The sequence below is a fragment of the Stegodyphus dumicola genome, chromosome 2 (genome assembly GCF_044657685.1).
Source record: "Stegodyphus dumicola isolate Sdum_Otavi_A_Nest chromosome 2, ASM4465768v1".
Lineage (NCBI taxonomy): Eukaryota > Metazoa > Arthropoda > Arachnida > Araneae > Eresidae > Stegodyphus > Stegodyphus dumicola.
In genome coordinates, this window is record NC_140769.1 from 32,014,438 (window position 1) to 32,040,841 (window position 26,404).

The window sequence follows — 26,404 nt, forward strand, 5'->3', positions numbered from 1 at the left end:
CTCGACATTTAATTACCTTTCACATCTGGTGAATGCTATTTCTGTCAACGAGATTGATTTATCGCACATTTCAAATGCAGAACATAAAGAAAGACCGTGTAATTTAATTAATTCGTACCAGCCTCGGAAAAATAGATAATCTGACTTTAAGATGCAAATAAATTTATGCGATGAAATTCTTGTCTGTCAAAATAGAAGATACATGTCTTTCGCAGAACAAAAAATTGTTGACGATCAAATTAAAGAATGGTTGAGAGAGGGCATAATAAAGCCTAGCAATTCTAATTATTCGGCGCCTCTTGTTTTGTGTAACAAGCGTAATGATTCGAAACGTTTATGCATAGACTATCGGAAATTAAATAAGAAGATTATTAAAGACAAATTTCCACTGCCTTTAATTCTGGAAGTACTTGATCGTTTAGAACAATCAAAAGTCTTCACGACACTAGATTTGAAAAATGGCTTTTTCCATGTAGACATAGATGAAAATTGCACCAAATATACCGCATTTGTAACACATAATGGTATTTACGAATTTCTTAAAGCTCCTTTTGGTTTATGTATTAGTCCAAATGTTTTTTAAAGGTATATTTATTCAGTATTTCGTGACTTGTTAAATGAAGGTGTACTAATTATTCATATGGATGATATAGTTATACCGGCTAATGATGAAGCTGAACGTTTAGACAAATTAGAAAGAGTATTCAAAACTGCTTCGGAGTATGGATTACAAATAAATTTCAAAAAGTGCCAATTCTTAAAACGTAAAATTGAATTTTTAGGACATGTAATTGAAAATGGAACTATTCGACCATCACCTTCCAAAACTGTTGCTGTTTGAAACTTTCCACAACCGCGTAACTGTAAACAACTACAAAGCTTTTTAGGACTAACGGGATATTTTCGTAAATTCATTCCTCAGTATGCTAAAATAGCTAAACCTCTTAGTGATTTACTTAGAAAAGGTATTGGTTTTAAGTTCGATTCCGAACAACAGGAAGCGTTTTGCAGATTAAAAGAAATTCTCTCTCAAGCACCTGTTCTACACATATTTAGGCAAGGATATCCATTAGAACTCCATACTGATGCTAGCAGTCAAGGCTTTGGTGCAGTATTACTCCAATTGTCTGATGATGGTAATTATCACCCAATCCAGTATATGAGTAAGAAGACTACACCGCAGCAAGAGAAACTCTGTAGTTACGAATTAGAAGCCCTTGCAGTAATAGAAGCTCTGAAGAAATTTCGAAACTATTTGTTATGCTGTTATTTAATTCAAAATTGTAACTAATTGTAGTGCTTTTCAGAAAACTTTAGATAAGAAAGATTTAACTCCTAAAATTGCGAGATGGGCAATGTTTATTGAAGAATTCGATTACGAAATTGTACATCATTCAGGAAGCCAAATGAAACATGCTGATGCTTTAAGAAGAAATGCTCTAATTTTAACATCATACACATATGATGTAACTGAGAAGATTTGGTTAGTACAACAGAATGAAGATGAACATGTGAAATTAATCAAGAATTTAGTTGAGAAGGGAGAAGAAAATGGATTCTTCGTGAGAAATGATATTTTTGTACAAATTTGAAAATGGTAAAGATCTGCTAGGCCCACCAGCGGCCGAGCGGTAAAGTCGCTGAACACTGGTAGTTCGGTCCGAGGTTCGAATCCCGCGAACGGGCTGGCTGCATGGATGTTTTCGTGGTTTTCCCCATGTGTAACGTGTATACGAGCCAGTTTCCCTTAGAAAGTCCTCTACGAATGGCATCCCTCCTCTTAGGCAGATAGCCCTAGTGTGCTTTGCCATAATTAAAATACACATACACCGGTAAAGATCTGCTAGTAGTGCCAGAATCCTTACAGAACGAAATCATACAGAAGGTACATAAAAAAGGTCACTTTGCTGTAGATAAAACTGTGAATGCTGTAGAGCAAGAATTCTATATTCCCAGACTGAAGTGCAAAGTTGAAAAAGTAATTGCTAACTGCATAGAATGTATACTGTACAACAAGAAGCAAGAAAAAGCAGAAGGATTTCTTCATCCTGTACCGCAAGAAAACGTTCCTTTGAATACGTACCATATCGACTTCATTGGACCTCTTCCATCGACGAACAAGAGATACCAACACATTCTAACTGTTGTCAACGCTTTTACGAAATTTACTTGGTTCTATCCAGTGAAATCACCAACTATGCAAGAAGTTATTTCAAAATTGAAACAATAACAGACTGTATTTGGAAATTCAGCCAGAATCATTTCAGATCAAGATAGTGCCTTTACATCGAAAGAATTTTCAGCTTATTGTACTGAAGAAGGAATAGAACATGTCAAAATTACTACCGGTATTCCAAGAGGTAACGGACAAATTGAGCGAATTCATAGAATTTTGATTCCTGTTTTGTCAAAATTATCACATGAAGATTCAACGAAATGGTTTAAGTATGTTCCAAATGTACAGAGAATAATCAACAGTATGACTACGAGAAGTACGAAATATTCACCGTTTGAGCTTCTCATAGGCACGAAAATGAAGAATAAAGAAGATCTGAGAATTAGTGAGATATTGAATGAAGAATATTTAAAGCAATTGATACAAGAACGTGATGAAATGAGAGAAGATGCGAAAAACAACATTTTGAAGATTCAAGAAGAACCGTAAACAATTCAACAAGAAACGTAAGAAACCGAAACTGTACAAGATTGGCGACTTAGTAGCCATTCAGAGAACTAAATATGGGACTGGTTTGAAACTACGGCCAAAATTTCATGGACCGTATAAAATCATAGCTGTAAGACCAAATGACAGATATGAAGTCGAGAAAGTAGGATGCCATGAAGGACCGAATTTGACATCCACTGCGGCTGACCATATGAAGCCATGGTCACATTGATTTGATGTTTGTATCAGCTCAAAACCTAAGGACCTGATACTCTTTTTTCTTTTTCTTTTTTTTCTTGTTTTTTTTTTATTATCTTTGCAGGTACATGATATGATGGTGATGTCCATTCAACAGACATCGAAGACGATGCCTCTTCAGGCTGGCCGAAGCTGTGGGAGTCATCAACGTCTGGTGCTGAATTAGAATTGCCAGTAGTGACGTCATCAGTATAGCATCACCCAGCTCAGTGAGAATCATCCCAGGCAGCGGGAGATCGCTTCCAGATGTAGATACGAGCAGACGGCTCGTATGCCTTCAAACGTTTGAGAAGACGTACGGTCTTCTCATGTCTAGCTGAAGTCTCTTGATTTTATGCCTTTAGTTGTGATGACTCTAGATGATCATACTATTTAAAGCTATGCACAAATGTTTGTGTAAAAGGACTGCATCATTATGTTAATCCTGCATACCGTTAACTTCATCTTTACTTAATTTACTTTTCTTATTTTTATTTCTTTCTATTAAATAAATCATATTAAAATTAAATTATTCGTGCTCTCAATGCTGAGTTAAAACGAATTCTACATATATATATATATACACACACACAAATTCTGCAAAATACACCAAAAATACTGACCTAAGTTTTATCTTTCGAACTGCTAATGCTATAAAATGCAACTGAAACATTTTCTTTAAATTACGAGTAGAAATAAATTTTCCATTCCTAAAAATTATTAAAAACATAAAATTAAAAGTGCTAACAATATTTTTTATGCAGTCTAAAGCCTTAAAAAGTCTTTCAAATTCAGCTAGGTTCAATCTATTTTAAAAATAGAAGTAAAAAATATTAGGACATTTTAGGAACGCTGCTGATCTGGAAACTGAAGTCTTACAAACTCTATTAGACAGGTTATTGAGTTATCACTACACCGCAAATATTATGACAAAGTATTGAGAAGGTTTAAATAATCTTTTTATTTAATCTGAATTTTTAACATAAAAGACACAAGCGATAGATTAACCACAAATTGTGGCAATGTAAATTAAGCAACAACAGACAGTTTAAATTAAACACTAATCAAGTAGTCTAAGACTACACAGTTAAATAAAGAAGCTATAAAGCTGGCTCAACATTTTTCTGGCAAATAAAGTTAAAACATTGGCTAGCTAGAGAATGCAAAAGCAGGAATAATCACTTTTAAATAGAGTTGGCAAAATTCTAACAGCGCAGAGCAAGTCCCAGACACATTCTCTTTCTAAGATTCAAAAACCTTACCTTATATACTCTAAAAGTTAATATGCATTCTGTTGATTAATATGAAAAAAGTTATAGTAGTTATAGTACAGATCAAAATCATAATAACTGGCTAATTTACATAAGCATCTTACAATACATTTATTAGTTCATTTACCTACCTGAATAAAGAGAAGTGCTTTCTCTAATTCAGCTTTACTGCAATGGCGCACAAAGTGTGAAAAGATAAAAGGAAAGTTATTAATTAGAAGTTCACCTTTTTCAACATGTAAGATTACTGACAATGATGATAATAATATCAATGAAAATCCAGTTTCTCTACATACAACATAAGGAAGAATGGTACGCTGAATATGCTGTAAAAAAGAAAATCATAATATATAAAATGGAACAACTATATTCATAATAAAAACAAAATTTTTATATGTTTCACTGATCCCATTAATAAATAAAAAATTGCAAAAGTACTTTTCACTAAATATTATATTTACATATGAATGACAGCATGATTTTATAGCAAAATGATAATTCATTGTCATTTATTAAATATTAAAAAAATTTCACACATGATAAATATATTAACACTTTCATGAAAAATAAATTCAGTTATGTTTTAATTTATTGCAATATTTTATAAGAGAACCAGCTTATATTCATATTCCACAATGAAAACACACTTATATTTTTTATTTTGGAAATACCAAATTAGCTTATTCCCCCAATGTGCATACTATATATATGTAACAGATTTTGTAGTATAACGCAGGCGATTGAATCCATAATGAACAGCGAGAATTTTGATGTCGTAGATTGCTGAAACGCCAATCCACAATAAATAAGAAATTTGGCAGTCAAGGTATATTTATTTCAGTAAACATGTTGCAGCCCCAATCAAGTTGGCACATTAATTGTGCCTATTCCAAAAAATTTACATTTTAGATAAATTTGCAGAAAGAAGGAGTAGATAGACTGCAGTCCTGTCAGGCCATAGCATAGAAAGCAAGTGCATGATGTTCAGGGTGAAATCTTAATTCAGACTGAGTTAGTTTTGGTTCTCAATGCATTTTGATTGGATAGTTATTACTGCTTTGGTGTTTTAGTTCAATTTACATCATCAGAATTATGTGACATGGTTTAATCTTGTCATATGACACGGATTAATCTTGAAATGACACAGTGCAAACAGAGGTTACTATTTTTAGAATAGAGAAGGGAAATTAATTTACGCTGCTAATTTAATCTTTTACATATTCTTTATATTCCTTACATATACCCCCCCCCCAATTCAAGGAGAAAAATGCGTAGCAGAGGAAGCCTTTTTAAAGAAAAAGTATTAAAGCTCTAGAAATGAAAAAAAAAAAAATGTAAATCATAAAATTTTGATCAGCAATTTTTAAATAAACAACTCTAAAGTATAATTTATAAATATAAATTTTTAAAAAATAAATTTAATTTTTAAACTCTTTTTAAATTTTTTAGTATTTCAGTCCAAAAGTTTTTTTGGTTTAAAGTTCACATAATCATGATACTTAAGGGAAGGATCTTCTTGTCACAGAGTATCACAAATAAAAACTTTTGCATAATCATTACTTATAATTAAATGTAAGACACATAAATATTTATGATTCTAATTTCCATATTGATAAATTATATTTTAACACCGTAAATAATAGGAGTAACATTTTCAGATATTATGGTTTCACCGTTATTATCTTTCATTTGCAATTCCTTATTTTACCAAACTGAAGGCCTCGCAATACTTCTAAACAAACATTCCTATCAGTAGGGCTATCCTCTTGAGCTAAAAAACTTTTGCATAATCATTACTTATAATTAAATGTAAGACACATAAATATTTATGATTCTAATTTCCATATTGATAAATTATATTTTAACACCGTAAATAATAGGAGTAACATTTTCAGATATTATGGTTTCACCGTTATTATCTTTCATTTGCAATTCCTTATTTTACCAAACTGAAGGCCTCGCAATACTTCTAAACAAACATTCCTATCAGTAGGGCTATCCTCTTGAGCTAACCAGTGCGTTCTGCACTAGTGGCTCAGGGTGCCTAAGCAGTTACTTGAAAAGGCCTCTGTTTTTTGCATAAGTTAACTGGCCTTTGTGAACTACACTAATACACTTCATAATAAAAAAAGGTTTAATAATAATATATATAAAATTACACTCAATCATAAAATGAGAGCTTCAATATTATCTTATATGAAGAGGGTAAATGAACAACTACACAGAGGTAATAAAAGGCCTCTGTTTTGGAACCAGTACTCCCTCAACATACTCTATACTTAACATACAGTCAGTCGCCCATAAATTTTGACATGAATTTACCTCAATTTCAAATTATTTATCTGTATTAATATCCCATATTTCTTTAATGTTTTCAAGATAAACGTTGAAGAAATTAATAGAATTTAAAATTTTCAAACAATATTCTTAAAAAATTACAAAAATTCAAAAATATACATTTGGATACATTTAAACAATAATACAAAAATATTAATCATATAAGGAACCTTCCCTAAGTAAAATACTAAAAATTCATTACTTAACTTTTATCAAATTAAGTTTTTTTAAACTCAAATATACAAAACTACATTATAAATAAATCATAAAAATTTTTAATTGATGACTTTCACCTTAAAATGATTTAAACAAAATATTACTATCAATTACTCGTAAAGCAATGCAATTGCTTATATATGCTAAGTTATTTTAAAATTTAATTTATTCAATTAAAATATTTTGGCTTTGTAAATGAAATTCACCCCCCCCCCAAAAAAAGCTGTAAAAAAATGACACCCAAAATCAGTTATTTTGCATTTTAATAATTTTAATACCTGATTAAAAAAATCTGTAGCACAACCAAAATGGATTTTTGCTGTTATATAAGAAATTTTGTTAGTGAATTATCTATGATAAAATATTATACTTTAGAAGAGGATTTCCAAAACTAAAAGCTCAGAATTATTCATGGAATATTCCAAAGAGTTTTAATTAATATTTTTTTGAAAAACACAAGCTATATTTTTTTAGAGAGTGGGGCATAAATTACAGTACTATTGACTTTCTTTGTAATTTTTAACTTTATCCATGAAATATTAATTTAACAATTTAAAAGTAATCATTGCGATAAAAATAAACATTCAACAATTATTTTTATAATTATGGATCTGTGTGATTTCTTTCACACAATTTAAGCAAAAAGATTTTTAAGTTTAAAAGGGAAACTTTAAAATTAAATATATTTAAAAACAATTTTATTATCAAACCTGTTTTATAAAAAATGTAGAACTTCCAAATTTGTTTCATTATGAAATGTTTGGTTAGCTGAAATAGCTGCATCAGAGTGTTTTTAGATAAGCTTGATTGCATTGTATGCAAAATCAAGCAAAATAAAGTAGAAAATGTAAATTTACATTCAGTACATTTTATAATTTATTTAAAACTTCCTTGTTTTCAAATAATCTACATACAGTATTTTTCAACTCATATGATTGCTTTTCACAATAAAAAAATAAATTATCATCATACAAATATAGCTTTGTTATTACTTTGTAATTTCTTACTAATGTGATTTTTCATAATTTCATGGTGAAATTTCCTCCAAATCAAGCATGGATGATTACAAATATTAAAAAGTGCATTTCAAAGCTGAGCAAAATATAAATATAAAATATGATAAACATGGAAATGAAATTATCAATGCAAGGTGGAAAATTAAAATGCCCTGCAAAATTTAGTCCTTTTTATCAGTGTTATTAAGGAATTAATTACCATTTTTAAAACATTCTCCTTCATAATCTAATACACTGTTTAAAAAACAAATTCAAGTGATGCTCAGGAAAAAAAAGGGCTTAGCAAAAGTAATTACATTTTATAATCAATATTATTACAAGATTTTAACAAATCCATTGACAAGCTATTTATGGAGCTATACAAAAAAAAAAAAAAAAAAAAAAAAACTTCCTACTCTTTCATTAATATTTACTAGCATTTGATGATTCTAAAACTCTTTAATGTTAGGACCAAGATTCATAATGTTGTGAAGAAAATCACAAAATAATTTTTTTAGAACTTAAAAAAAAAAAAAAAAAAAAAAAACATTTTAGAAGATAATTTTTTCAAAGATAAACAACAAACACTTTTTCACATAGGCTATATCAAAGCAAAATAAATTTATGGACAAACCCAAAATGCAATCTATGCATTCTTTAAGATTATGAGCAAACATAAAATTTTAAAGTATGCACTTACAAATGTATGTTCAGACACAATACCTAAGTAAAATACCTCGGACAACTGATTAACAACATGATAAGAATATTAAATGATGAAAATACAATCAGTTGCCTTAAGAAAATGCTTTTAAAGTATCTTATAATAAAATAATATATAGAAAAACAAGTTTCTAGTTAATACGTAATAAACTAAAAACTGCAAGACCAGAAAAATGAACTTACATTTATGAAGAGTTTAAGATCATTATAACCAAAGACAGTTCTTATCTCTTCAAAGATAATTATGGCCTCAGAAACACTCTGCAGATTTCTTGTGAACATAAATTCAGCTAAAAACTTTAAGACGGAAAAGTTTATCACAAATAAATAAAATCCATAGATTTCATAAACACAATATATAAATACTACATAATGCAAATCATAGGCAAAATCTGGTATCAGACAGCAGAAAAAAGGATCACATTACATGGAGCATCAATATGCGAAATGAACATCTCATCTCATATGGAGAATCATTATAAATCTGTACAATACCCCTTCCTCTTGAGAAGTTGCCATACTTTCCCTAGCAATGATTTGAATTTCCTTGTGGACATTCCTCCTCTATATTTAGTTTCCCAGAAAAAATTTAACCCTCAGATTGAAAGTGAATTGTACTCTCTGGTATAATACATTTATTCATACAGATTATGAAAAAAAGTATTCTCCGGCCACATTGCTATCTAGTTGAATTTGATATTACAATGGAATAGGTAGCATTGCTTTCACTGTTACACCCACATTAAGGGCAATCCACACAGATATTACCAAAGGTGATGTAGGAACAGGAAGTGAATACAGTATGCTGAATGGCATAAACAGAGTAAGCATATAGACCAGAAGACTTAACAACAATAACCCTGTCTTTTAAAAGCAGTGAGCTGCCTTGGATGTGGCAGAGTTTTTGAATTTCTAATGGTTTTTAGTACCTCTATATGTGTGGCGAGATTGGTAACCATTATACATGCCCTGATTTTAGTAATACATCTTTACTTGTATCTACTGCTTGCCCTTATTTTCATGCCCAACTTATACTATAATACTGAAATAGCAGTGCCCCAACTTTTATGTTTCCCCCTTGTTTTGGCACTTCTTTCAATAACCTCACTATCATCAGGTCCAGGAAAACAATGCACTAAGCTGTAGTTTTTTTTTTTTTTAATTCTGTCAACAGGATCCAACAGATTGATGAGCACCTAACACAGTAGACTGGCAGTTCTGTTGATGGCAAAAAGAAAGTTCCTAGGGAAAAAATAATTTCTTTCAGCAATAAAATCAATACAAAGCTTATTTGAGTACAAAGATAACTGTAATGGCAGAATCTAATAATTGACTAACCAGATGAATGTATGTTGGTGAACAACATAAATTATGGTTTTAAACATCTCATCCCTCATATGCAAAAATATAAAAAGTGCAAAAAGCAGTGCCAGACATTTACTGAATTTCATTAGAAAAATAATTTGAGCAGAAACAGAATACTAATTCAGAAGTCAAACAACAAAAATCAGCATTATATTTACAAAATTTTTACAGATTAAGTGAAATTTTGTAAATATAATGTTTCTGTGAAAATTTTGTAAATATAATGCTGATTTTTGTTGTTTGACTTCTGAATTAGTATTTATTCAGCGTGTTATTGTGTCTTAATTATAGAAACAGAATGTTTCAAATTCTAAATATCATTCCCCCCCCTCCCCTAGTTGGACTAAAAAATTAGCACATACTGTTTAAATTTCAATATACTCAACGGGAAAAGAACGTGGCTTTTCCCTTTAAAAGCATGTTATTAACAAAACACTTTCCTTTAGAGAAGGAGCACACTGCTTGTATTTGAAAAAATTCAACTATTTTATTTGAAATTTAATACCTAACAAAAATTAATACCAGTTATTAAAAATCAATTTGGTAGGTATCTATCCATTGTCACTTTATACACAAGATGAGAGTCAGTTTTTAAGGAAATGACTATCTTTGTATATCACATTTCATTTGCAAGTAAGATATTTAAACGATCTGGTTTACAATGAAAGATTAAAGCCCACTAGTGCCATTAAATTTTTATGATGAGGATATTTCTGAAGTTTCACAGCTGTAGAAGTGGGATCTAAGTCCACAAACATTATCAGCATAACAAAAGAAAACACTTTAGCAATATAAAATACAAATTATTAAGTAAGGATTACATGATACAAAAATAAATATTAATAAAACATTTTTCGCAAAATTATTCTATAATTTTTTGTTCTTCTAGTGTATAGAGCAACATATTTTTGCTTAAAAAAATCAAAAGGAACAGCATAAACATGGCATTGTACACAACTTATTATTATCTATGTATCAGCACTGCTGCATCTTCAGCAACAGGCTATCTATTAACTGTATCTCATCATTGTTCCCTTCTGTAATTTTGCAGCAAAATACTGTATTCCTTCAGAAAGTTTACTGCAATTTTTTTACACTGCTGACAAAATTCTGCAAACAAATATTTTAAAATTGAGTTTAGAACAGAAAATATCCTGCTTTGTCTACAAAAACCGTTGGAATTTAGAATATAATAAAAAGAATGCATATGAAAATAGTGACTGAAGAATGTTATGAATATTGTTCCTGAAGAACATTTTTACACAACTGACAGAGTTTATCGACTTCTACTAAGCTAGTTGTGATAATATGCAAGTACTGAATCAGATACTTTTCAATAATTTTCTTAAAAGAATTAATTTTAATTACACAATTAAATAGAACATTTTATACATCAATTTTTGAATTTACTTGTACTATTAGTTTGAGTAATAAGTACCGGAATTAGAGTATAAATAACTCGAACATTATAAGAATGATTAATAATAAAGCACAAAATAAAAAATTTGCAATTGAGTTGGACAGAATCATGAAAGAAACATATGTTAATTCAAAATGCCAGGTCTCACATTTGGACATACAACACAAAATACTATGCATGAAGGTCAAATGGGAAAATTGAATGGGTAATATTGGGATCTGCATGGATATCAAGATATCTGGATAAAAAACTGAAGAACATCAAGATAAATATGAGAATACCCATGTTAATGTAAAAGTTTAATGACATCCCACTGAAAATATGTTGCACACTTTCAGTCCTTTCTTAATACTTTAAAGCATGCAATATGAAATGAAAGTGCAAACATAGTCCTAACACCACTAATATTTTTCACTAGAACTCACCCTTTTTTACTTTTTTTAAATAAGCTGTTAATACATACTTAATGTAAAAAATGTTAATGCTTTATACGATTTTTTTAATTTAACAGCATAACAAATTTTGTAAAAGTATAAAAAAGCAACATTAGAAACAATAATAATAATCCAAATACCTTACAGACTGGATCCTTATATGCTTTAAACAAATCTGACATCTTTAAATACTTTGAATCAGCAATTTCCTTCAGCTTTTAGGAGAAAAAATTTTAATAATATATGATAGAGAAACACAAGAATTTCATAAGTACTTATCAAACATGCATCATTTAGAGTTAATAAAATATTGCTTTTATGTTTTACGTATGTAAAGCAAAGTGTTTGTATGAGAAGTTTTCCAAAAAACCCTGGAAATTTTTTTAATTGGTTTTTTTACAAGTTCAATGAAAAATATAAAAGTAATTTTCAATATAAAATTTCTATATGAAACATGTCTAGAAAATAAGATCTATTCATAAACAATAGTTAATTTAATAAAATCTTATTTTGTATCAAAAATTTAATCTTTAATTAGCATGTATTTGAATGATTTTTCAATGGCAGTCTGAATCTCATAAAATCACTACTGGACAGGAAATATCAAGGGAAACAGCACATGAAAAAATATCTGTTGCTGAAATAGATTTTAAAACCAATCTTGGATCAAAATGCATTTGAGAAAAAAATTATTTTAATACAGTAAAAGCTTGCATTTAATTATTTAAAATCACTTAAAGATTTATCAGCAACTTAATAATTCCCAAAAGACATTATGCCCTGAAGAAAAGTCTTTAGAGGAGGATAATGAGGTGTAACAAGTTCAAAGATGAAACTCAGTAGAGAGGGAAGGGCAGAACTCTGGCTCTTAGCTCAGTCTTAATGAATATTTTATACGAAATAAATACAGAAATTTCAAAATTGCACAGTGTATATTCACCTCAACATAAAGTTTTTCTAAATATTTCATACTGAAATAATATATTTCATACTGAAATAATATATTTCACTGTTTTCAAAATATATTGCTTTATTAAATACATGAGATTGATTACTTTATACATGGCAAAGCCTTCAATATATGACCAGTAAAAAATAACTTCATGCAAAACTCACTGAAAACTGGTTCATAATTATGTTATACACTGGACAAGAGATATCATGCAGGCAGCCCACTCCATTACTTGGAATTAATTTATGTATCAGGAGCTTAGATATGTGGCCATTGCTAGGCATGTCCTCTCAAAAATGAATCTTTAATGCAACTAACAGAGAGCAGAGAACTTTTTGAAATTAGGATCAAAATTTTTAGCAACATGCCCAGTAACGAAAGTGATTTCTAATTGCAGATACAAAGTTAAAGATATAGGCAATCATTTGGGACCTATCATCTATTTCTGCTGACATGATGAAATATCTTATAAAGGACTACCCATTGATTCGGATGATTTATATCAGAAACAGGCATTCTTCTAAGGCCCAAATTCAGACATCCAATATCCCGAGTGATCTACAATCCAAACCTCCGGACCACCAACAACTTTCTTTAAAAAAATATTGTATGCTTTATGCATGCACATTTGATACTTTTTCACATTAAAAACATGTACAGAGTTCCTATTCTTTTGATACTTTTTCATAATAAAACATATTGTATGCTTTATGCATGCACATGTGTTTCTGATGTAAATCCTCCGAATCAATGGGTAGTCCTTTATAAGATGTCATGTCAGCAGAAATAGGTGATAGGTCCCAAATGATTGCCTATATCTTTAACTATGTATCTGCTCTTATGCAATTATGCAATAGAAGTAAGACAAAATTTAGTGGAACACATGTCTTTAGTTGCCAATCTCATGCTACATTGTCAACAGTGTATAATGGACACTCGCTAAGCTTTATTGTGATAGCCGCAAATATGAAGGTTTTCAGATATCACAAACAGAAAGTGAAATTTTCCAATTAATGGAATTGTGAAGAAAAACAGACAAGTGGTATTTATTAAATGAAGAAGACATAACAGAAGTTTTTCACTGTGATTACAATTGCCCTACTCATAAATCAATTAACAGACAGCAAAATCTGTAATATAGATTCTAAATTCAGAAAATATCACTATCAATAGTGAAGTAAGTGACAGAGAAGTTGTTAAGAAGAACAAAAACAAAACAAAAAAATTCAGTTGACAATTTAGTGGAAATTCTTGACATGTCAATTTTAGGACTTGAACAATGGAATATTTATAAGTGAAAAAGAAATTATATCTATCAATAAAATTAAACAGAAGGTATTAGCACAAAAAATGAAACATCTTAAACAATTTACATTGAAAGAAATGTTTAATAAAACAAAAAATATATATAATTTTTTTGTGTAAATTTTGATATTTTAAACATATAAGCATTCATAAATGCTTCATTATTTCATAAACCATTATTTCATATATTTATTTTTATAAAATTACAACAATCATCTTACTAATTTTATACTAATGACCTAATACCCAGAAAAATCCCAAATTCAGAATTGCCAAAGTCTCACTTATTTTTCACTTTGTCCTATTATTATTTTCTGTGAGTTATTTTAAATTTATATTTCTCAAAAGATTTTACTTATTTTTTTATTTATTTTTGTTTGTTTAATTGTGTTTATTGAATTTATAGTCTGCATAGTATGTGATGAAAACTAAGAAAATTTTTAATACTTTAAAGTGTCAATCACGTCACTGATCTCTAGGATGGCCAAATGTGTTATCTATTCATTAGTTATCTATTTATATATCTCTTGAATTTCCTGACAACATTTCAAAAGATAAATCATGGGTGAATTTCAGAAACGGAACAGTGGATTTGTTTTGATGGTCTGTGAGTTAATGTTGAGAGGGACAGCCTCCATAAGATTTCTGCAATAGTATATGTTTATAACAGATTTCTGCAATAGTATATGTTTATAACAGATTTCTGCAATAGTGCATGTTTATGTTATAATTATGTTTTTCTTTAGTAAAAGCAAATGTGGTTGTTAAAAAGAAAGGACTCATCAGCACATAAAACACCCACAGACAGACCATACCACATGTATCTAAATTCCAACTGAAATTACTTAAATGGCCATATTTATTTTAATTTTTAAATAAAAAAAGGAGAGGGAAGAGTAAAAGAGAAAAATGAACAAATATAAAATTTTGAATATGTACAATCAAAATCTTCTTTAAAATATATATATATCATAAATTCTTCACAAAATAACAGGATGTCTTATTAGCACACCAAATGGATTCTGCTTTATGTCCCCCCCCAAAAAAATTATATTTGCTCTAAAATTACATGATTTCTGCTAATAAAAATATGCAACATAAATGTTAAACTAATATTTAAATTAATTCATGTACTTAGATGCTCTAAAATAAAGTCATCATTCATTTTAATAGCTTCAGACCAAAAAACTATGGAAAGATATAATCAATCAATCAATAAAAAGATCAATAAAATATTTAAATACATTATAATAAGTTAATACAGTAAACTCCTGATTAACCATAATATTGAGGATAACATGCATAAATGCAAAATCATGGCTAATCCAAAGGTAGTTAAAAAAAAGGCAACACGAAAGTGGAATAACCAGTATTATAACTCACAGAAAAATACTATTTAAAACTTTCCAGTATTTTTAAGCAACTTAATCAGAATTAATCACTTAGTTGCATAAATTAAATCAGTATTCAAAGCAAAAAGAACACGACAAAAGAATACACCCCATAGAAAGAAAAATGCCAAGATATGAATGCCATTCAAAAACAATGTCCATTAAAAAAACTTGAATGACATTCAAACTTGCACAAAATGTCAAAACATTTCGTTATCTGGCAGAGTTTGCATTTTATACAAACAATGACCTTATTTTGTAAAATGTCATGTTATCACTTTACTGTTCATACAAGACAGCTGTCCTGCTCTTTCAAGTAATCAAGAAGGCAGCAATAAAGCAAAATCAAACAATCAAAGCCAAAGCTTATGTGCATAGGTGGAGTGTTTTAGAAAATCTGAGGAAATACCAAGCCAGCATGAGGGTGAAAGGAAAGAAACAAATAGGACAGCACCTGCCAATTACTCATTGTATAACTGCTGTTTGCTTTTGCTTGCATTACTTCGTATTTCAGTAAAAATCAAAGTGAAATTAAAAAAAAAAAAAAAAAAAACTTATGGCTATATACTTGATTCATGTTTAAAATTGAACAGTTTACTTTTAATGTCCGATTTAACAATTTTATATATTCCAGATTATGAATAATTAATCTATCATACAATATGATAGGAAAATTGTGTCATTGCTCATTAGTATACGAAGTTGCAGGAATAGGGAAGGGAGAAGAATGACTGAGAGGAAGAAGTGGTTGTGGGATGTGCTCAAGGAGGAGCCAATAAATATTCACCACTGAAGAGCAAGGACATGGACATGGTGGGGCACTCTCGAAAGGGGCAACGAAAACCAAATATGTTTTATCACTTTCTGTGTTTAGATTGTGCCTTTTGTATCGGAAAAAAAGAAATCACGAGTGTTTTTGTTATTTACTTTCTAAAGGTATGCCTCCTAAATGCATTATTTAATTTACCTATTTAAATTATGCTTTCTATATGCCATCGAATTAATAAACATTATAAATTAAAAAAAATGCTTGCCCCTGAGCATAGAACAGGTACTTCAGCTACTTCCCAAATATTATAACATCATCTGTTATTGCTGCTGTCATTCCCCAAATTTCTCTAGATCACAAACAATCTCAAATATTATACCATCTGTTATCACTGCTATTATTCTATGTATTTATCTTTTTCTCTTTGTATACAGTTTTATTTTACTCTGATGGTTATTGTGTGATGTAGCCACTCCTCAATAAACACTAATGCTGGCTAGCTCTAAAAGAATTTATTAACAGAGCACACAAGAACGGTTACAAACAAATATATATATATATATATATATATATATATATACATAAAAATGAAGCATATACCAAATGGAATATCAAACATTAGAATTACATAGACATCTAGTACATAACACCTATCATCATTGCGGCTGGGGTCGACTGCCGTTTTTTCTCTTCGCCATTAGATGGCGTTCAATACAATAGTTCGGTTACAGTTAAATAGTTCTGTTACAATTAACAGTAATTTTTTCTGTCATTCCATAATAAACAAACTTAACTTTTTACATGGGTTTAATCCACAGCCCAGTTAACCCGTCTCTGCTGAAGGGAAGATTTCTGCATTTTTTATTTTTAATACTTCCTTATTAAGTATCCATAAAAAATTTTTATAAAGAACTTTTAATGAAATTTATTTGCTATATGCTAATTTAAAATAGTACCAGAAATGAAAATTTCATGACTCAAGGTATAATCCAAATTTTTGAAAATGTTTTATACAATAATTTTCAATATTCTTACTTTTGAAAATGCAACGACTTTAGCAGATGGAATTGAAGTCATGTAAGCTTCCAGAAGACTTATGACAGAAATCAGAAGTAATCCATCATCAGCTACTTTTCCAAGTTCTCCAATGCTAAATATCACAGTTTTTTGAAAATCTATGTTTCCACTGTCCTTTGATGTAAGAAGAGCTGACTTTAAACTTGTAATTAAAATCTCATCTAATTTCTCTAAGATTTTGACATTTCTTTCTTTTTCAAATTGTAATCTTAATATAGAGCCAATAATTTCACTAAGAACAGAACAGAAAATTATATACAAATATTTTTGCTCTTATGTTATTAAAATCAAATCAACAATGAAAAATATTATTACAGTGTACATTATAAAAACTATATTAAAATCTCATTATAAATACATTATTAAGATATATACAGTCAAAAGTCTTTAATCCAGACATCCATAATCCGGACCTCAAAGCTACAAACTTTCTGTGCATGCATTGCGCTTACGCATACGCATACGCATAATATGTTTACGCATGCGTGTTTAATCTATAATGGACGGTATAAGCTAAGCTAAAATTATGTAATTCAGTTAATGTTGCAGATTGCGTCGTTCCTTAATCTTCTTATTGGATCCGGGTTATTATTTTTTGCAGACTGTTAGAGCAATTTTATAAAAGTAAGCTTGAACTTTTGGTTATGTAAAAAAGAATTTCTGATTCTGGAGCTGCCAAAGGATCTACAAAGCGAAAGCATGTTTCGATGTCCATCAAACAAAAAGTGGAATTGCTGCAAAAAATGGATAAAGACATATCCTTTGTTTCTCTAACCATTCCGAAATCTGTTTATCAATTTGACGCTGCTCTGCGGGGGGGGGGGGGGGGGGGGTCAGCAGCACGCAATGAACTGGAAGTTGATCTGTCAGCACTATCCTTATCTTCAGGGCAGGTGTTATTATTTTATTCGGCTTATAATTCCTTACTCAATGTAGTATTTTCATCTCGATGCACTTCGTCTTTGATATGCTTTAAATCAAATTCTTTGTCATTATAAATATCACGGATACACATCAAATAGTTTTCTGGCTGCGATTTTCTAATTTCGACTATGTGTAATGTATGCTTTACGCATGCACGCGTTGAAAGAAATGTTTAATAGAGTAAACAAATAAATATTAAGCTCTTTTTTTTTTTTTTTTTTTTTTTTTTTTTTTTTTTTTGTAAATTTTGATACCCTTTTGATCATAATTGCTCTTTATTTCATAAATTACGGTTTCATATTTTTAATTTTATAATTTCTGCATGCCATTTAAACTGATGATCTATAATCCAGAAAAACCGATTCTCCGGAATCGCCGAAGTCCCGACGAGTCCGGACTGTATATATGTGTATATATATGTATATTATCATATAGCTCTGCAAGAGTAAAGCTTAAATTCAACTAGGAGCAAACCTTTGGTGCTTTTAAATTTTAAAAAGAAACTGCAATTCCAACCGCAGTTTTCCACATCCTCAAATGAGATGACTGCATTATGAAACTGAATCATAATAACAGGAAATTCTGTTATTTATGTAACTCTTTTTTCCCCCAGAGAAAAACAAAATACATAAAAAATTTGAACAGCTAGTGAGAAACATTTTGCATCAAAGTGCAATCTCTTCAGAAATATGAAATGTATATATATTAAATATCAAAATATAGTAAAAATTTTATCTGTCCACTATAAATACTATTAAAAATATTTACTTTTATTTGTTCTTGGTATTACGTTTTGCTATTATCAATTTAATTCCATGTGTTTTACTAATTTATTTAATTTTTATGATACATTTAATCCCTAATTTATCATTAATTTAATTCATAAATGATTTATTCATGTCATTATACATTTTTAATTACTTATTATTTGTCATTTTGACCATTTATTTATTTATTTTTGTTCACATTTCCAGATTTTTTTTTTTTTTTTTTTTTTTTTTACAAATTTATAATTTTAATTATAAAACTATTTTACCTGAATTTTCTTCTAACTACAGGGTCTGGGTCTATTAGTAACCTCATAAGAACCAGAAGCATGCTTTCACAAATTTTATTATGAACAAAATATGGTAACATATTTGCTACACATTCTGAAAGAAAAATTACATTTATCTGTAAATACAGTCATCTAAATAAATTTATAATCACACATCAAACATTTATGAAAGCTATGCACATTTTTCTTTATACATATAAGTATACATTTAAATTAATTGTAATAAATTGCCTAATACATGTGCAAAAGCTGCAAAGTAATAAAATAATAATTTATTTACTAATGGGAATATTTAGTATATTATCTCCTTTGATAAAAGTAATTAAAATTCCATTGAATTGAAGTAATTTATAAGCATATTTGAAAAATGAATCTTGAAAATTTTTAAAATGGAAACATCAAAAATGAATCAAGAATAAATTTAAAATGGAAACTTTTAAAAAAAAGGTACAATTAAAATTGAAAATATAATAAATAAGACAGGAAATTAGTTGCCTTTTTAAGGAGAAAAAACCAAGCTCCAATCAATTAACTATATAATTATAAATAATTGTAGTTAATAATTATTTATAATTAATAAATGCAAAGGAGTTTCATCTTTTACTCAAGTAAAAAATTATTATGCCAATCAGGTATTTATAAGATGAGTTTAAGCTAAGTAAGTAGAGTTTAAGTGAGATGAATTTAAGTATGACACACATTTGGAATTCAGTATGAAAGTGGCTGTTGTGTCAAGTTTAAAAATAAATTTCAAAATTATGAGATATTATTGCAAGAGTGAGTAATAGTAATTTCTTGAGTAAAATGCCCCCAACACCTTCGCCTTTAATCATGTTAACTCAGTGTAAACTTTGTAAACATAATGATCAAAATGCAATCTTATGCAAAAGGTAGGAAGCTTAATTCCAAAAATTGTTTTAAAGTAACTTGAATGTAAATTGTTGAAAACGTTTTACAGGGACTAGAATTAAATCATGAATAACAAAATTTCAAACTTTGAAAAAAAAATTAAATTAAAAGCAAGTAATTATTGCTATTGATCGGAAATTAGTTGACTTTTCAAGGGGAATAAACCAACTTCTGTTCAATGAACAATAATTAATAAATATGAAGGTGTTTAGTCTTTTACTCAAGTAATAATGGTGATGCCAAACTGGGAAATTAAGTTAGGCCAAATAGTTCCGTGAAGTGAAGGTATTTAGAACCAAAGTAGAGTACCAAAGAACTCATTCTGAATTAAGCATTTTCACTAATACAAATTTTGAGTGAAAAGCAATTTATGTAGTAAAATTGATAGATATAATGCAATAAATATATATAGATATAACACAAAATAAATTAAAATAAATACTTTTAAAATTCATCGTGAAAAGCACTTCTACACCTTACTTATACTAACATTCTAACCACGTATAACCCATGCCATTAAAAAAAAATTGCATACTTTATCCCTAGAATGCATTCAAATGAAAATCTCAAAGGTTTCTAATTCATTGGCGAATGTGTGTATAGTTGCATTGTATAAAATTTCATAAATTTCCTAAATTGTATTTCATAAAAAGTACATTTCTGGTGTAAATTCTTTCAGATTCCAAAAATGTACTTTTCATTAAAAAAAAAAAAAAAAGTGAATTTTTAATTCCCACTTATGTAAAGTAGAAGAGCCTAATTATAGTTCACAATGTTTTAGTTTTACAATATAAATCTGGAAAAGAAAAACAATTCTTTGCATTCAAATAAACAACACAAAGAAAATAAAAAGATACTGTAAAATGTAAATACTCCTTTAAACAATACAAAGGAATTGAAATTCTAATATACCTCTTCTAACAGATTCAGATGGGTGTTTAAGTAGATACACCAACAAATCTGCAAGCCAGTCTGAGCATACAAAGTCAGAATTCATCCGTGAATCTTCTAAAATAATGAAAAGAAATTTAAAATTCAAATATTTTACAATTTAGAAAGCTTAAATTAAACTGTAAAATAACTGAATACTGAAAATGATAATTATTAAAATGTTAGAAGATAATTTAATTCATGAATTTCCTGCCTAAATAATCAAATTAAATACATTTTCCTCATTACACCATTTCACTGAAACCTGAAGATGAGCTAAGACATAAGGATAACATAAATTTTGAAGTTAAAAATAGAATGATACACATTATAAAGAACATAATCATAAACATAACGTATATATAAAAATTGAGAAATAAAAGAATGGTCTAGAAATTAAATGTATGTCATTCACAACCAAAAAAATTAAATACAAGTAAAGTTATCAAAAATATATTTTTATTAATAGCAAGGAAAATTTTCACTTACTGTTTTCGCATTTTATGCACAGAACTTGTGGTATTAATCCTAATAAACCCTCAGATAAGCACTTTCTGAGGAAAATAAAGCACATTACACTAAAACTAGAAATATAATAGACTTGAAAAGGAAGAAATTTAAATAATTATATTAAATTTTAAAGTAAAAAAACTATATTTTTATTAAATGAGGCCAATATATTTGAACTCATTTAAGTTACTGCAAAATGTACATAATTTTTTTTAAACATTTTTTCTACCTAGCATTTTTGTAACATTCTTTTAACATTGAACCACAATTTTTATGCAGCAAAATTTAAGAATCTTTCTAAATGTTTTAATCTATCAGTGCAATAATGTAATTAATCAGCAATACCAATGAGTTACAATAATATTATTAACCTTAATCTTCTGTGCAGCTTGACAACTTTTATCCAGTTATGAGGATCATCACTATTTAATATTTTCTTTTTACTCAAATTGCTCTTATTTTCTTTAATGATCTAGATATGATCCTAACGACTAGAAGTTTATGAAAACAAATAATAAAATAATTACAAAAAAATTGGCAAATAAATACTTTGCAAATACAGGTTTTCATGAACAAATATAAAAGGCCTAGCTGCTCAGAAGGTTATATTCATATGAATATTTCTAAATGTATTTATACATTTAAATGCATATATCTCACCTGAACAATGAACAAGAGCAGCTGCAAACACAATTAAGTTTCCCAAATACTCTTGATATTTCTTTCAAAATATTAATACTTTGTGAACTTAAAAGGCACCTGTATAAAAATTAATTATTTTATAAGAAAGTAAAGCCATAGAACAACATATACACATGCAAATCAATTTGATATATATACCAGCGACCACAAACATAAGCTGATCTCTCAGATTAGGAAGATACTGCATTTGTATGCAAAAATCTTACAAAATATAGCAGAAATACAGCTAAAAACTTGTTGAGGTTGTGCCATGTAACTATAAACATTGAAATTATTTGAAGGCTAAAAATGAATAACTGGTTCTGCATATTAAACATATTGTAAACTTTTTAGCATCAATATTTTTACATTAAACAAAGTCAGGTATGAATTTGCTGAAAGAGCAGTTTAAGATTCCAGGATCCCCAGACCTTTAACTTAAATGCTATTTCCTGGGGACATAATTAAAGGATTACAATTAAGTTACATAATTAGCATGGTCTGAATTTCTCAAAAACAAACATTTTCTTAGATGAAATCACATGATTTTAGCTGAAGTGGTATTAAAAATTAAGATAAAATAAAAAGCAATCACAGTATTATAGGTGCTAAATTATGGGTACTTTACTGGTGGCAAAATGTGGATTTATATTAGTCAAAAGATGACAGATGTTGTATAATAGCTATAAATAAAATGAAAATAGGGAAGAAACATTTTGCGAAACATTCTTAAATATTACTAAATGATAAATTACAAAAAATAAACTTGAAAATGTTGAAGTAAAATCAGTTTTAATTGCAAATCTAAAGAACAAAATGGAGAGTACAAGTTTCTAAAAAATGCTTTGTACATTCCCTCTTTATTTTAATGGATAAATAATTATATGAAGATGAAAAATTAAATTAAGATTCACAAACAATAACAGAGTTATATAATTATCACTACAATTTCTCAAATCTTGTGTTTTTAAAATTATCTAGTGCATTGATTAAATGAATTTCAAACTTATTTAAACAAGTGTTACTTTAAACTAACTAAAAAGAAAATTAAATTCCTATTATAACATAGAAGATTTTACTACCTTAATAGTTAGTTTTTCATACTAAAGATTTTAATTATTCTTAATTGGTTCTTATCCCTCTTTATTAATCATCTATATATAATACTCTGGATTTAGAAATAATAGGCACATACATACATAAAATGAATGCCAGTGATGGGATTCAGCTAGTTTGTAACTGTTCCTAAAGCCTTTTAAATTTACAAAATAGTTGTTAAAATTGAGCTGCAATATTTATTTAGGCACTTTATTATTATACAGTAATTAATTTCTTTGCTTGTTAAGGTAGCAAATCAGTTCTTAAAATCTTTGGATCCCATCACTGATAATTATTGCACATAAAATAATCACAGTCATATTTCAAGATGAATTATATTAGAGAATTTTTTAGTTTAAAAAAACTAATGTCACTCACTCTCTGATATCTAACAGATTTTGAATAGATAAAGTACAGTTGTACAAAAATGTGGGCAGTACTTGAATTGCTGCAATTTTAAGCATACTTTCTGAGCTATGCTAAAAAGGGAGGAAAATTGAAAACTATAAGAAATAAAACACAGTACTTTTATAAAACTTTGAGATAGCTAGTGTTTATCATTTTAAAGAAATGTTTTTATTAAAATACTTTTCATTTTCAGACTTTTCTGTTCTTACACAGAAATATATCATACATTTTAGAATGACGAATGATAATGGAAAATTACAGAAATAATTTCAAAGTCATTGAAAAATTTTAAACATAGTATTCTTGCATCAGCAAGAGAATGAAAATGTTTATCTAAGAAGAAAAAGTGCTTTGCTAAATTAACTCTCGTGTTTTCAAAGACTGGTTAAATGTCTGATTGGTTTTGTTTCCAGAATTAGACAACTGTGAATAATGATTATCTTCAACGACCTATCAACATATACAGGGTGATCAGTGAATAAGCCCTGATTTCAAAATTAAATATCTCTACAACAAAGATCGATAGAATTATGCAGTAAACTGTACGTTCATTAGCAAAACTGTAAAAATGGTGTACAAAAGTTTAGAAAATTTAGTTACAAAAATCGTTAACAGATGGCGCTCTGAGCTGAAATCACTCTGAAAAGAGTAAAAAAAAAAAAAACAATAAAGTGAAGCAGCCTTTGCAATCAAAATAAATTTTTTTCAAAATGTTCACCGTTCGAAACAATGAGGTGGCGTAAACGAACAATGAAATTTGACATCAAGTCTTGCAATATCTCAACGGAAATGGAATCACATGCAACACCAATCAATGATTCAAGCTCATCTAGAGTAGCGGGATTGTTTCAATAGACAGTGTCTTTCAATGCACCCCACAGAAAGATATCACAAGGACTCCTATTAGGAGAATATAAAGGCCAAGTTATTCCTGTGTCAGTAAATTCCGGATAATCTGACACAATTACTCTATTTAGAAAGTATTCATGAAGAAAGCGAAAAACTTTATCTGTTCGATGTGGTCAAGTCCCATCTTGCATGAACCAGTCGATACCTGGTTGATTCTCCAACGCTAGTTGAGTGCTGACAAATTGTTCCAAAATTGTAACATAACGTTCACAGGGTTCGTACACATTTCCTTACATGAAAATTAAGGACTTTTAAGGACCATCAAAGAAAAAATTAAGGACCTATCAGCAAACAAAAAAACGAACAGAATAAAGCAATTATCCATATAACCGACTTCATGCTTGTAATTTCACTTTAAGGAACTAACAGAAGTGTGTATTATGCACTATTATTAAATTAAATTTAATACTTACCATAAAACAATTTTGAAAATTAAACTAACTCCCTACAAGTTATGAAGCAGATAACATTAAATTAGGAATATAATTTCTTGAAAAACATGTATAAGTGTATTTTACACTAATAACAGTCACTATTTTAAAGATTTACATGATTATTATTTAACTTATTTGATATTTATTTAAACACAGTCAACTACTGTTATGTTAATCACAATGTAAGAATATTTTGCAGATTAAAATAACTGATTTGTAAACATACAATTTATTTCCTTGGTTTTTTGAAAGATACTAGAATAATAAACTGTACAATAAAAGATACAAAACATTTATGCTTTTTTTAAATCTGAAATCTTTTCAGGCCATTTTAACATCTAATTTATTTATGTCTATTTCCTTTTCTTTAACTATTCTTCTAAGTTCAATTTGCTTTGATAAACAAATCAATGTTCCTGCTTGTCTTAGCTTCATCTGCTAAAGCATCTACTTCTTCATTAATATCTTTAATGTCCCTTTGGAGAAATTTTTTCTTCTGCTTCATATAATCAATTTCTTCCTCAATAATATTTCTTTTCCTCTTTGAATTTTCAGATTTAGTTAAAGATTTTTGTTCTTCTAAATACTGCATATATTTAGACCTTGTAGAAGCTGCTGCTGATCTCATTTTTTTAGTAATTTTGATATTAAGAACACCTCCAGAAAATTTTATGTAATCAAATATTGTGCTTTGAAAAATGTATGAGTCACTTAAATTTTTCAATTTCAATTGCTTTATTTACAGAGAAGCCCCTTTCCACAGAGACCTGTTCATGTGACAAGATAAGAATACTTGTCACAGTGAATACTTGAATAGTGAAAGTATACATTATATATATATATACATAATTTATTTCCTAAACAGTATTGATTAATTGATTATATTATCCTCCAAGTTTAATTAAAGTAGAATTATTTTAAAAGTGTGCATCCATACTGGTAAGTTATATTTTGAAAGATGTTTTGAAGTAATTTGAAAGCAAAATGTTAATAATGTTTTAACGGGGACTGAAGTTAAATCACCACGAAGAATAATATTTCAATTGTAAAAAGAAAAATTAAAACATGTAATCATTGTCATTCATCGGAAATTAGTTGACTTTTCAAGGGGAACAAACCAACTTCCGTTCAATGAACAATAATTGATAAAAATACATAAATACAAAAGTGTTTCGTATTTACGTATTTGTAGTGTATATATATACTTTTTACTATATAGGACTTTGTAGTGTATATATATACATACATACACTACAAAGTCCGAGATCCGGACATCCAATATCTGGAATGATTGAAAATCCGGACCTCAAAGCCACCACGAACCAATTTTTTAGGGCTTTTTTGAAGGGAAGGGGTATGCTTTACGCACGCGCATTAGATTTTTTTC

At 28.7% G+C, this 26,404-nt stretch overlaps 1 protein-coding gene across 5 annotated transcripts in view; it reads right to left on the minus strand.

Moving 5' to 3' along the window:
- Positions 1–26,404, minus strand: part of LOC118192119 (serine/threonine-protein kinase ATR-like) — a 391,326-nt gene that overhangs the window by 251,790 nt on the left and 113,132 nt on the right. For all 5 annotated transcript variants that reach the window (XM_085810548.1, XM_085810547.1, XM_085810546.1 and 2 more), the window contains 9 exons: positions 23,645–23,745; positions 22,148–22,246; positions 21,467–21,531; positions 20,960–21,055; positions 19,118–19,232; positions 17,116–17,389; positions 11,804–11,878; positions 8,628–8,741; positions 4,305–4,499 (listed from right to left, as the gene is read on the minus strand). In XM_085810548.1, the coding sequence (XP_085666674.1) occupies positions 4,305–4,499; positions 8,628–8,741; positions 11,804–11,878; positions 17,116–17,389; positions 19,118–19,232; positions 20,960–21,055; positions 21,467–21,531; positions 22,148–22,246; positions 23,645–23,745 (1,134 nt within the window). The remainder of the gene's footprint in view (positions 1–4,304; positions 4,500–8,627; positions 8,742–11,803; positions 11,879–17,115; positions 17,390–19,117; positions 19,233–20,959; positions 21,056–21,466; positions 21,532–22,147; positions 22,247–23,644; positions 23,746–26,404) is intronic.